The 14,063-nt window shown below is 46.0% G+C and overlaps 2 protein-coding genes across 2 annotated transcripts; both read left to right on the top strand.

Moving 5' to 3' along the window:
• Positions 1-5,481: 5,481 nt before the first annotated feature.
• Positions 5,482-7,894, top strand: LOC4804955 (uncharacterized). The gene is made up of 6 exons (XM_001361398.4): positions 5,482-5,877; positions 5,943-6,106; positions 6,162-6,554; positions 6,615-6,791; positions 6,855-7,141; positions 7,209-7,894. Exons 1-6 carry the CDS (start codon positions 5,604-5,606, stop codon positions 7,651-7,653), a joined length of 1,740 nt encoding a protein of 579 aa, XP_001361435.3. The 5' UTR covers positions 5,482-5,603; the 3' UTR covers positions 7,654-7,894.
• A 4,141-nt stretch (positions 7,895-12,035) lies between these two features.
• LOC4804954 (uncharacterized) lies at positions 12,036-12,805 on the top strand. Its single transcript, XM_001361397.4, has 2 exons — positions 12,036-12,050; positions 12,244-12,805. Exon 2 carries the CDS (start codon positions 12,331-12,333, stop codon positions 12,589-12,591), a length of 261 nt encoding a protein of 86 aa, XP_001361434.2. The 5' UTR covers positions 12,036-12,050; positions 12,244-12,330; the 3' UTR covers positions 12,592-12,805.
• Positions 12,806-14,063: the final 1,258 nt, after the last annotated feature.

Below are 14,063 nucleotides of genomic sequence, written 5' to 3'. Positions count from 1 at the left end.
TTTGCGGATGCCGTGTGGATGCTCCGGACGGGCTCTAATGCCATGTGTTTCTGTGGGCATATTTAACGAGCACCTGCTGTGCCACTTCAGCCACTATAATATGCCAAATTAAAACTTTAACTAGCGCGCCGAGAGTCCTCCAGCGTCGGCATAAAGAGTGCAAGTGCAGCAAAGCCAGCGACAGACTGTCATCATTATCATTAACAGACACTGCCGTTCCGTGCCACCTCCCGCCCGCATTCACACACACATTCCACTATCTTTCGCACCTTCTCCGAGCGGTCCCATTTGATCCGTACCGTTCTCCAGCTCCATCCAACATCTGCTGCGCCCCTCCTCTAGCTGTTGTGGCGCTTATGAGTATTATTGTCACTGTACTCGACAGTGGAGTGGCCGCCATGTACGCCATATAGCGCTCGCACCCAAAAAGTGGCAGAGGCGGAGAAAGATGGAACTGCCTCCTAGGATGGGAATGAGGTACCCCAGCTCCAGCTTCCGTTGCAGTTTGTTTTTCATGCTCCTCCCAGACGGCTTAGTGTCATAAGCATGTGTATGTGTATGCGGATGTCTATGGGTGTATGAGTGTGGCATAAAAAACTAAATGAAGGCGTTAATCTCTTCAACAAACTAAAGTCCGTCTGGTGAGTCGCTTAGTGGCAAGGTTTATGTTGCACATACACATAACTCTGCTTGCACTTTGGCCTAATATAATTTATGCACTGGAACTGCCATCGCAACAAGGAAAGCGGAAACCTCCTCTCACGGTATCCCAGACAACGCAAGTAGTTGCATATGTAATTACGTACTCTCGGATAATGCCAGAGCATTAGTGGCAGCCACTTTTAGTTCATTGTAAAAGTGAATGTGAAGCACGGGAAAGGAAATGATGCAGGAAGAACAATTACACTTCAAGAATGCTACAAAAAACCATTAGAAAAAACTTTGCACAGGAAAATGAGTTGTCAGAGGATTAGGAAAAGGTCTGACGTCTAAAATGCTGTCTACTTCATGGGCCTCATTTCAGTATTCCATTCACTTATCAAAGCAGATTCTAATTATAGAACAATAACATTTCCAAAGAGTTCGATAAGACGCCTTTCATTGGTGTCGTACTTCGGGGGGGATTGGAGCAACGGCTGCTCCCATTTATTGGCATCCACTGGACATGCCTCGTAGGACTAAACCAAAACCTCTGATGGTCGCAAGTACTGTGTGATTTTGCATTCCACTCAATATTGTGGCACATGCGTGGCTTTAGTACCCAAGCTGAACGCCGTGCAACACATTGGCGCCAGTGTGCCCGCTCTCGCAGTCCAGGACTCTCTCTTCGCAGAGAGCGCCTGCCACACTCGTTCTCTCTCCAGAGAGTCGGTGCTCTGCCAGCTGTTGGGTACGAAGCAAGCGGCAACTTGGTTTATTTCCTTGCCTCATCGCCTGAAAGTGTGCTTCGGGTTTTTCCCTTCTTACAGATTTTCCCTTGACTGTTTTCTCTTCGCTGTTTTTTCCCCGTTGTCGTGAATATGCCTTGGGGGGCGTGTGGGGTTGTTGGGCTGAATGGTGGGGCTGGGGTGCTGTTGTTGCTTCTGCTTTCAATTCAATTTTTCGCCAGCTGTTGTGCTTAATTTGAACTTTAAGCATTTTCCTCGTCCGCGTTGTTGCTTTTCTTTCCATAGTTGTTGCTGTTACTGTTTGGGCATTTCCGGCTTTAACGCTGTGGCTTCTTCTGTGGCTGCGACAGCTCAATATAAGAGTATATACATATGTATGTATATGTATACGTATACGTATACTTATAAGGAGAAAAGTAGCCGATTACCAGGCGCATTGCCCTAGAATCGAGGAGTCCCTTCCCCCCAATCAGAGTGGGATCCAGAGACTTAAGGCCTTTGTGGGTCAGCCAACCAGCCAGTCAGTCAGCTTTTTAACCGCTAATGAAGACTTATATCGAGGCAAACGGCTGCTCGGCAATGCACTTATTTACGGTTAGGGCTCTGAGAGTGCGCATTTCCCTTGCCGGAATGTTCCGAAATACTATACCGAAATATAGACCGGTTGACAGTATAAATAATGTGTTCCTTTGCCAGAATTTATGGCACTTGTATGTCTTCTGGTCTTCGGCAGCAGCACTGTTCGACTGCTATAAATTAGACGGGGCGGCCAGTCAGTCGTCGGACCCCAAATGCGATGCGTGCCCCACACCCGCACACACACCCACACTCTCATATCCGACACGCAACAAAACACGCACACACACACACACACACACACGTACTACTCACAGATGCCAAGACTCGCGTTTGTATGGGAGAGTAACCGCCGTGGCCGTGTGGCATGCGGCTTTTGAGGTTTTAAAGCCTTTTGAGGTGACACATTAGGATTAGACAGCCATTAATTGCCCAGCACTCAGGGCACTCAAGGCACTCGATTACACTAATTAGTCTGATTATTAAAGTAAGCACCTTTAAATGGTCGTTATGTAGATACAAAAGCCGCTTCTGGCAGATTTATTTCACGAGAATCATTAAAACTACTCCTTGCCCACATCAGGATATCGTACAACAGAGGCAGCAGGGCCGACGCGGTCCGTGGTGATGGGGAGGACCATGGTGATGCGGCGGTCCGTGATGTCCGCCGTGATGTGGTCCACCATGTCCATGTCCACCGTGGCCTCCGTGGCCTCCGGGTCCTCCGTGTCCTCCGTGCGGTGGTGGCATATTTGTATGCTCTGGTGTTCTGCTTCCGAAAATTTAGGTGCGATACTAACCAGCTCTTGTGGCCAACTAAATCCCAATCGACAGCTGCTTCAGCGCTTATCAAAGCTGTTCCCCCCACTCATATAGATAAGGTCCTATCTAATCTACTTTGTATAACTTGCTAATCGATAAACTAGTGCAAACATTGGCATAATATTATGGCTATGGCGATGAGTAACACCTTGTAAATGAAGATAACCTCGTCTGTTCGTCGTTAGTCATCCAAGGAAAACCCCTATAAGGTTCCCTTTTGAATACCAGAGAAAAACATCTGGGAACTTTTATTTTTAGCGGTAATCTATGAAAGAAACGTATATTCTAGCGATACTTCGTTTTATTGTGCAACCCAGTGATAAGATAACTCCAGAGTTGGTCAGAATTATGTGGAACTTCAGATAGCACGACTTTTATTCTTCCTGGAATGTACTAAATTTCCTAAATTTCGATTGAAATAAAAGTGAAACTAGTTCTCAGAAGAACTTAACTTGTATTTTTAATTGATTCGCAATAATTACTTTCCTCCTTGGGCAGACTACACAAGTGACAAAATTATAATCCACTTGATTCCCGTTCCCGATTAAGAACCATATGTCAGGGCCTGCAATCCGCAATACAATGTTCCGCTTGGTGTACGGCTGCCATTTACCTTCCGCCTGACCCAGTTTTGAAGTCAGGGGAAAACTATTCGTGAAAAGCAACAACCAAGACCCAGACACTGTGCAAGAAAATGGAAAAACTTCAGCGCGGAATGGGCAGTGGATTGGGCTTTTTGAATTCAATTAATTTTATCTGCATCAATTTTCCTTTATAATCGCATCAGAGTGAGGCGGCAACAGCCCCAGCCGGAGTATCCACTCACATGAGCATTCGTAAGGAGAGGGGAAAGCGAAAGGACGTTACCCCAAAAAGGACCGCAACTCGTAAAATATATAAAGTCATTGCAAAAGCCAATTTGTATATCAGTGATGGCAGACCAGGCCCAGGCCCAGGCCCAGGCCCGGCCCTGGCCCTGGCACGGCGATTATCAAACTGCGAATGAGGCACAGAGAGGGGTTCCCATTCCCCTCGCCGTTCCCTTACCCACAACACAAACTTACTTAAAATGCTCTTAACCGAATGGGGGTATAACCTTCTGTGCAGGGGAGCTGCTCTGCATGAGCCACAGTCAAAACCAGATCCTGCGCCTGGGCCGTGCTTTCATGGTAACAATTACATTTCACAGATTTTCTTCTTTTTTTTTTGGGGTCGCGTGTGCTGTTGCATGTTGTTGGTGAGCGGTCCGCTTTCGGTGTCCTTTATTTTGGGCTTATGGGGCCGTACATTATCGCCGACGCGGGTCGGGGTTTGGGGTGGAACCGGCGCTGATGTGCGACGTCTAAATACGAGAATGTTGTGTGAAAATGTTTAAAATCCACGCAAGCCTCTCAAGCGCAAATGCTCAGCACGCCATAAGTGTCGGCCGGTGAGGACGAGAGCGAGGATTTTCCTGCTGTGGTCCTGGCCAAGGAGTGGCCACTTTTGCATATCCCCACCCGCCCAGTGGATGGCGTGGCGAGAGCTCAGAAAGGAAGTAAATAGTGGAAAAGGCATAAATAATAGCAAATAATACGGCGACAATGCGCACAAATTTGCCGCTAAAGTGTAGTCATTGTCGAGCGACCCAGCTAGTCCTTCGTCCTTGCTCCTGGGGCCTGGGGCCTGGGTCCAGAGTCCAGAGTCCTTCGAACTGTGCGTGAGCCCTGCCCAGAACCTGCTTTTGCTTTTTGCATGATTTTGCTGTTTAAATTTATTACACACTAGATTTATGATCGCGTTGAGTTTCCCCTACCGGTGGCCCCGCTCCCGACACTTATCATTGCCTTTTGTGGCCTAGCGCCCACTCGGTTCCCATGCCCCATGCCCCATCGTCGGGCCCGCGCGAACTCGGGACTCGGGACTGGAGACTCAGGACTGGCTTTAATTTCATTGTTACCCGTATAATTCCTATTTGAACTGGGGTGTGAAGCACAATTTATAGGCGCTTTTCAAGTGATTTCTTTCGCTCGGTTGCCACACAATCATCGAGTGGAGTGGAGTCTCCTTTGTGTGTGTCTGTGTGTGTGTATGTGCCACTTCTGTCACTTCAGACTTGCGGTTGAATTTCCATAGTGTTTTCCGCTTTCCTCTTTTAATCACATGTTTTGGCCCAGCCCAGCCTTGCGTGGCTTTTAACGTAGCCGCAGGCGCTTATTAGAAGTGTGACAGAATTCAAAATTGAAGAGGAAACGTATACGCCTTGCCACTTGCCACTTGCCACACACGAAGGTCCGCTCCAGTGGCACAAATGAAAACGACGCAAACTGTAATTTGCGGTTGGAAATATAAACTTGTATCTGAATAATATGCAGTTTGGCTGTGATTCAGTTGGAAAAGTGCACAAATTAACAGTATTATAAATTATAAACATTTTCTCATCAACCAAAGATCATATATATATATATATATTCTATATTCTATATTAACAGTAATTTAGCCTATAAACCATAATTCTTTTGATATTGGGCCAGGCATTGCTAAATTCAGAGAGCTTCCCTTTAGCTTTTCAATAAAATTCGAACACTGCCTGAAACCAGCGAAAAGCCAGCCTGTGAAAAGTGCGTACCATTGAAATGTATGGGCGTTATATTTTCATCGGAAAAACCTTTTAGATCGTATTTAATCGTTTTACCTCAGAGCTCTACTCAATTTTATTTAGTATGTTTTGAGATATATCCAAATTTAAAGTACACTAGCTTGTTAAGCCTTTTACAAGTAAATCATTTTATTCACATTTCAAACTCTAAGAAAATCAGATAGATAAACAGAAATACAATGGCTTCGATTGTGGGTGCGCCGCCAACGGGTGTGGGCGAAGCCGTTCAACCATGGCAGAAGTTCGACTGGCCGGAAGAGATCGAGCAACATATATACAAGGACTGGGGCATCTACTACTCCCGCCGTCGCAGGGAGAACATTGCCATGCACTACTTCAACAAGGCCCTCGTGTTGGATCCCAAGGATCACATGACAATGTACAAGCGCTGCCAGAGCAAGCGGAAGGCGGCCCAAACCCAGGGAGCCCTGCTGGACAGCAGGGAGGCTGCGAGTGAGTATATCGGGGGGAATTACCATCCGAGAGCCTGCGACTGAGCGACCCTTTGGTGTGTGCAGGAATGGCCCGAGCCACGAGTGGAGAGAAATCCTACATCAACCTGGAAATATGCGATGCCCAATACGAGCTCAACCACTTCGAGAACAGCCTGGCCGAGTTGCACAACAACGTTCGCCATTTCAAGGGGAACAAGACCAAGTCCTTCGAAAGGCGCTTGGTGATGGTAGGTTCAGCTCTGTCGGAAGTTCCATTCCATTCTATAGCGGTAACTCTGCCAGGTGGACGAGGTGATCAACGATTGCATGGGCGAGGCGATGACCGCCTTCTTCTCGAAACACCAAAAAACAGTAGAAATTGTGCACGATCTAATGAAGGCCAACGAGAAAGTGGACAAACGTCCCTTGTGGAAGGTGCTGCGGGAGCAGGAGAAGTGCGATGTTCTCAGCATTCCCGAGGTGGAGGTGCTGTTGCTCTCCCCCCTGGAGATTGCGCGCAGAAAGCGGGCCTTCAATATCTTCTATCAGACGTACCTGAACGAGTCCTGGATAGATATGGTGTTCATGAAGAAGATGATCAACAACCCCGTACTTCTGCTGTCCCAGTGCAAGGATTCCTTCCACTTCCTGGACAAACTCACTGTCAAACAGTACGATATTGTGCGCACATTTATGGTGAGAGATCGAATACCATGTGCTTAAGGGTTTACCAAGCCAAAGCTGGCCCTTCCACAGAAAATGCTGCAATCGCGTAGCCCTTTGTATTACGGGAACTACATGAAGTACAGGAACAAGAAGCTGTCGGACAAGTACCGAGAGGCCTTCCTTTACCGCGTACAGTACCAGACATACCGCACCATGAACGCGGCTCTGAAGCGCGTTCGCGTACTGCGCAAAGCGAAGAAGATCAAGGTGAGCCAGAAGAGAAATAGGGATTAGGGAAAACGTAGTATTTAACAACATGTCACCCCGCAGGCCTTGACCAAGTTCGTGGAGGAGGTGATGGGCGAATACGTCGTGAAGAAGACGCACCGTGTGATGTGCTGGAAGTTCGAGTTTCTTAACGAGATGTACAACACCCTGGGACTGGCCCTGGCCGAACAGCTGATGCCCCCGAAGAAGTTCAATGCCGCCACAACGTCCCTCCTCAAGCTGCTGCATTTGCCAACGGACAAGGTTAAGGAATTTGTGTCATTTGTCTTTGGAGATCGCAACACACACCCGGAACCGGACGCCTACGATCCCGCCGCCGCGAGGGCCAAGTAAGACCACATCTGTTTATTAATCGAGTCAAGAGGAGTGTCTCATAGTGTCTTGTGTTAACCAAAGGAAACTGCTGGCGCGCCTCGAGCACAGAATGATCTTTGCCAAATACTCGATCGAAAAGTGCTATCTGCTGCACCAGATATCGCAATGCCATCTGGACCAGGGACGGCACTCCGAGTGCGCATTCGTTGGCCGTAAGGGCATGAAAGAGTCCGCGAACTGCAATAGCCACCTCTGGAAGTTCCTCAATGTGGTGCAGATAGTCAAGGCCAATGCCGTGGTGCACAAGCTGGAACAGACCAGAGATGCCCTGGCGGATGCCCTGCCCATCGCGCAGGCCCTGAAGTCGCGGGAGCTGGTGTCATTTGTGGAGATCTGCATGGCGTGCAACCAGGAGGAGTTCGTCACGAAGAAGAACACTGTGACTCTCAGTCGTCGCCCAAGCAAGGCCGATTCTAGTAATCGTTCGAACAACAGCTTCAAAATGGACTCGAAAGACCGCTATTAGTTATCAAGTTTTTATTGCTTACTTATTTTTGCAACATAATTTTATAGGAGGGCCACCAACCCTTGTGGGTTTTAACTTACTTTCCGACATTAAGGGCAAATTTTAAATCCACAAAACAAACATCAGACAACGCAAAAAAGGATCTGTAGAACTCCGGCTGCGCTGAGTCCTACAAGATCTACAATTTGACAAAGAAATGACAATAAATTGCTGGCACTGTTCTCTGCCGAAAATCGTTAAACTGTTCCAATTATTTGAGTACTTGATATTAGTTTTCCCACAAATCTGCCAGATAATAATATGCTAATACTCGCCCTACCATTCAAGACCAATTAGAGTCAAATGAAATCCAAGCGATTTCACTTAGTTTTGAGCACTTAAAATTTGTATTAAAAGGTACTTTACTTCATCCCAAGCCCAAGTAAAGTTCTTAATGCACTCGCAATCTTCATGGCCAGCAATAAAATGGCAGGCAACGTGTGATTAAAACTTTTCTTCCGTCCCACATTTTGAGGGAACGCCTCCTCCCTCCACATACAAACACACACACATACACACACACTCGTATACCACCTGGAAAAGGTGTCGTAAAAATTCTATCAACTCGATTAAATTATAACAAGTGGATTTTCATGTTTTTGTGCCGCATTTATGTGTTTTTATTGTGCTAATTTTATGCGAGCTCTGGCGCGGCGCCTCAAGGAACAGGCAGCTCCTTGGGCAATTTTGGCAGAAAGCTTCCCCTCCGCCGCCCCCAGCGGCGCCACACCCACACAACCACATACTCGCATAGATAGGGTCCTGTGTCGGGGACTGCAATAATACTTGGCACACATTTAGTGGCACCATTTAGTGGCACACTGCGGTTTCGGCGCCAACGCCACCGCCGCGGCAGCGAAGTTCATTCTTGGGACATTTCCACTCTGCCTTCCCCTGCCTGTTCATGCCACACTTGGCAAAGTTTTCGGCCTGCCGTGCCACTCACTTCACCTGCCGCCACCTGGTGTGGCATGCCCATGTCTTCTCTCGCTCCCACTGCCACTGCCACTGCCACTGCCTTTGTCTTATCAAACTTTCTGGCGCGCATGTGTTTATGCCACAAATGGCACTTTTGCGGCAGCGCATTTTATTTTTTACTGCCACTTTTCGCCATTTTGCTTTATCATTTTTATATGTATTGTATATATATGTGTATGTATGTATATAAACCGAGGTCCTGGCCTCGGTTAAAGAACAAACAAAAATGGTTTTATATATCGAATTTTACTATATTCACTATGTGTGAGTAGAAGAGATTGCATTAATAGAATCTTTTAAGATTAAACAATGGATTGGGTATCCCGCTAGTGCTGTCAATCGATCAGCACTGATCTTGAAACTAAATAGAATATTTTTCCCACCGATAAATGATTCAAAATCGGTCATTATCTCGACTATATAGTTGCAAAACTCTTCCAGCATCAATAGGCAGGTATGCGGATATCTCTAATTTGTTTATGTCACATTTCACCAACAGCCAAAAGTCGGACTAGAAGTCGGAGCCTCTGCTTGTAGAGTAGAGGAATCCAAATGGCCGCCTCCGTTTGGGGGTTGGGTTTTATTGTCCCCAAAGAGGAGGACAGCCGCCGAAAGGTGTGCAGCCAACTAATGACCCTGTATTTATATGACAGGGGAAAGTTTATAAATATTTATGGGCTCTGCTGTTGCTTCTGCCGCCTTTGTTGCTTACTTTCATCAAGCTCGAACTCATTTGCTTATTTTAAAATTCCAAGCAGGCGTAGTTTCATTTTTGACACCCGACATCCCACAGCCCTCAGCAGATCTGCCGCACGTTGTTGCCATTGTCACGCACACACGTACTATATTTTTTACGCGCATATCATATTACACACACACGCACTCCCTTGGTGTTGGCTTAAAGGACTCGACGACCCCTTTCCCAGGACGGGGATGTTTTCGGAGGCCCCATCGAAGGTTTGGGGCCCCGTCGTAGTAAATAGAATCACGTACACTAATTATCATCGCCATTGCAGGAAGGATGCTCAAAAATATATATATTTTTATTAATTTCTGTAAGGTAACGCCCCCTTTTGTAAGCCAGCACCTTTTCCATTTCCCCACCGCACGTCTCACGCCGGTCATGGGGAAAATTTTAATTGAGATCCCCGCACGGTGATAGGCAACGAGGAACTATTTGCCAGAAATTGACGCGGGTGGGGATGCTGAATGGCATCAGTCGCATGGCTGGTTTCGAATGCAAAGTGCGTCCCCAAATGTAGTTTTGAATGTGTAGGTTTAGATAAGTTTGGTTACCCATACAATTAGCTGTCCTATTAGAGGCGTGCGAGTACGAGTAGTATGCGTCATTAGGGTGCTTCAGGTTCTACCGATGGTCGGTGTAATGTGATTCGGGGTATTGATAAGCAGCGCTGTTGAAGGTCTCTTCGAAATGAATTCAAAATCACTAGCTGATAACTATTTCAGAGCTTTTTCAGATACTGCTACTTAGATTGTGCATTGAGGGACCTGATTGGAGCAAGGTTATATACAACTTGGTACTAAAATATCCTTAACAGATGGAAAATAATGTAATCTATAATAGATAATTACCCTATCGAAAGAACTTGGGCAGATATGAGATTAACGTACACGATAAATGCTACCAGAAAGATAAGACGAATATATGAATTCAAATAAGATAAGATCGTAGCATTAGATATATCTTCTGACTATCATATTTATTGTTTGTGGAAACTCTTTCGCTTATGAATGGAATTAACGATCTTACAGTTCTCTTTCCAACCCAAAACTGTCCAACTCTACTTTATATCACATTGTCATCATTCAAACGATGTGTGCACCTATGAGTGTACGTCGTACCCCCAGAAACACAGGGCACTTCACACAGAACAGTACTCGCTTTAGACTCTGATAAGAGCCAGCCCCACTGTGACTTTTATCTATAGATAAGACTCGTCGCGCAATAGCCCGAGATTGGCAAGAACTTAGCTATAATAGTAAAATCCAGCATATTGTCCAGTGCCAGACAGAACGCGCTCGGTGCAACAAGTCGCTTCCGATCGACCTTAAATAACTCAAGAGCATGGACCATCGAACTCGTGTCGTAGAGGTGGTCCAAGTGGCCCCGCAGCCGGCCACCACGGTCATCGTCCAGACGCCTTCTCAGCCGCCGCCCAAGGATAAGGGATGCTGCTTCTGCCCCTGCTGTCCGTGCTGCTGTAGCTGCGGCGATACCTGCTGCTGCTGCACTATCATGTGAGGGAAGGGAACACTTCCAGAAACACTGGACCACCGATCCTTAAATGCGTTACGTTAAATTAACTTTCTATGTAGAGCCATTCGAGGCCACACGATTCCCAGAGTTTTTTCGTGCAATAAAATTTTACGATTTGTTATAAATAATGCTTTACACTCCGACCCCGCAACGCTCTCGTTCGGTCTCTGTTTCTTGGGACCTCGGAAAACATATTGTCTTACATAAATCTAAATGCCGGGGCCGTATCATAAAAAGCCAAATTTAATAACATGCCACAGAAATTTGTAGTTTTATGACACAGCACACACACAACACAAGGCCTGGCAATCCTTTCCGGATGCGGGTGGGAAATGGTTGCCGCCACATCATTGCGAAGTTAGTTCGCATTCCGAGCTATTATTTATTTGTGGCTCGATTTGCCAATAAAACCGGAAAATGTGTCAAAAGTGCTGCCAACTTTGGCTCCATGCCCAGGCTGCTCACATTTGATAAAGGATTTTATGACTTTGGCTTCTGGAATTGCAACCGCAGCCTCAGAGTTTCTGCCCCAAACATTTTGACAAGGGTGTTGCCGGAGAAAGAGTGAATGTGCTAGTAGTGTTGGTTCTCACCTACCTATAATTTGTGCGTATGATTTTCCTTGGCCAGGTTTTATCTAAAGCCCAAACAAAATTACTCATACGCAATGTGATACGGTCGCCCAAGAACTGTGGTGCAGGCTCGAAATTGATATGTGTGATTTATTTCGATTTTTCGATCAAAATATATGTATTTATTTGTGCAGCAATGAATGAAGATATTCAACAGAAATTGCTTGTCGGATTTTATGGGTTATTTCAACTCAAATTGCTGGGAAATATCGAAACAATCCAATACCCTTTTATACTCAAAGTCTATACGAATTTTGCCGATGTATGTAATAGCCCGAAGAAAGCGTTTTCAATACCATAAAACATCCATAGTCGAGTCGATATAGCGATGTCTGTGTGTCCATCCTAAAGAGCGCCTAGATCTTAGAGAATATACGACCCAGCGCAGCCAAATTTTGTGTCGAGAATCCTGTGGTAACACACCACGAAAAACTGCCAAGGAATGCTTTGCAAATGGAACAATCCAAAATGTAAGCCCGACACATATATTTATCTATTTTTATATGTTGCCATTGCCCCACTGTGCTGTTGTCTTTTTTCAATATTTCGTGTACTTGCTCATATTCGTAATCAGGGCAGCTCATTGATCAAATTCCCCGGGCTTTAGATAAAACTGCGTAAAATATATGTATATGCCGAGCCAACTTTCCTTCGTTGCTTCAGTTATAGGCACGTTCCCGGGCAGCCACCACTTAGTCGAACCGTTTAGTCAAATTTAGTTACTCCAACGCGACCAAGGAATCAAAGAAAATGTACTACAATCAAGGCTACCAAATGGACGTGATCGATCCGTACTACCCACCGCCAGTGGAGGTCATCGAAGTGATGCAGCCCCCGCCGCCAGTGGAGGTGATTATGCCCTCGCCCATGTACACACAGCCCGTGGTGGTGGTGGAGCAGCCCACCTACGGCCCGACCGCCACTGGACCCTCGCAGGGGGAAATGGAATGCTGCCTGATGTTGGGCGCCTGCTGCGTCATGGAGGAGTGCGGCATGTGCGTCATCTCGTAGACCCGAAAATATGGAATTATAACCCTGTAAACTGAATAATAAATCTAGACTGAAACCGAATATGTCTCAGCGTTGTGGTGACTCAAAGGTGCTGACAATCGGGGCTAGAAAATGATACTCCCACTACGAGCAAGCCACAGATAAACATTTCTATAAGTTCTATAAGGGAATTTGTAATTATGAAATTCTCGGAATAAACTGTAATCTGATTAAAGCTTGTGATAATGCATGTTGTACCTGAGACTCCACCTCTGAATGGTCGCCGGCTCCACATAAATTTCAATGACAATAAATTTTAGCTCTGCCCAACGTCAACGAGCACTCTGATAGATAGGCTTTCAACAACGGAACTCCATCTCCGGACTACCGAGTCCATATTTTGGGGAAACTGTCAAAGAAAATTGACTGTGTGCTGTGCAACATTTTTCCTGCAAAACATTCATCCCCCGTGGAGACCACGCCTATACTCATTTCCTTGGGGTTTCCTTTTAATAAATATAAAGCGTTAATTTGCTGCATAATTGCGCCCTGCCACACCCAGTAGAGTGCCATGCCAGCAGCAGGCGGACACCGTGGTGTCGTGTCCCAGTTAAGTGGCGCAGCCTCGCACTCCATCAGGCGGCGGCTCAACCCGACTGTATCCAACCCCAAGAAGTGGGGGCGCAGCGTTGTCTATCCACCATTTGCGCTCCCTTTTCCATGTCTTCAATGACAGTTATTTCATTTTTCTTGTTGATGTCTTTCCCTGCACTCATTAAATCAAGTTAAAAAGGCATATAGCCGTAGCAGGCATGGGCTGTTGTTCTTGCTTCCGTCGGTTGCCGCTGCCGTTGCCGTTTCCGTTGTAAGGCAAGCTGTTGATGTTGTTCTGGTCCTGCGACTTGGCTGTTCTTGTGGCTGAATGTTGTGGGGACCGCAGAAAACGACAAACAGCAGGGACAACAGACAACAAACGCCCGAGACAACGCACAAAATTTCGAAAAACATTTCACAGAATTCAACAAAAGAAACAATACTTCGTAAAATGGAACGAAGCGGAGAAAGCGAAACTCCTTTGTACAGACAAACAGGACTTGGCTTTAATTATAATAACTTGGGAGTTGTGTTGTTGACATCCGCACCGACTTTAATGGCCTAGCCGCAAAGAGACGACATCCAGGACACCTGATGTGAAGAACGGATCCATATGACAAGGCTCCAATTCATCTCTAAACTTGGTAAATGCCTCCAAAAGGGTTGTACTAAAAGTAATATTGTGTAAAAGGGAAAAAACAGAAAATGTTACTCTTGGGAAATGCTGCCTGCATTTCCATGGCGTATTAAGATTGAGATTATATATGTATGTACTGGTAGTTCTATTCCTGATTAGCTAAATCATTCTATCTGTGTGTTTTTGTATAAAAATCCATTTAAAGCTGCATTTCTAGTTTTGAAAAAATTAATAATAAATTGCTAAAGAACTTGGTTGATTT

Source organism: Drosophila pseudoobscura, chromosome 3 (genome assembly GCF_009870125.1).
Source record: "Drosophila pseudoobscura strain MV-25-SWS-2005 chromosome 3, UCI_Dpse_MV25, whole genome shotgun sequence".
In the NCBI taxonomy this organism is placed as follows: Eukaryota; Metazoa; Arthropoda; class Insecta; order Diptera; family Drosophilidae; genus Drosophila; species Drosophila pseudoobscura.
The sequence above is the reverse complement of the archived record's forward strand: the minus strand, read 5'-3'. Positions and strand labels throughout refer to the sequence as shown.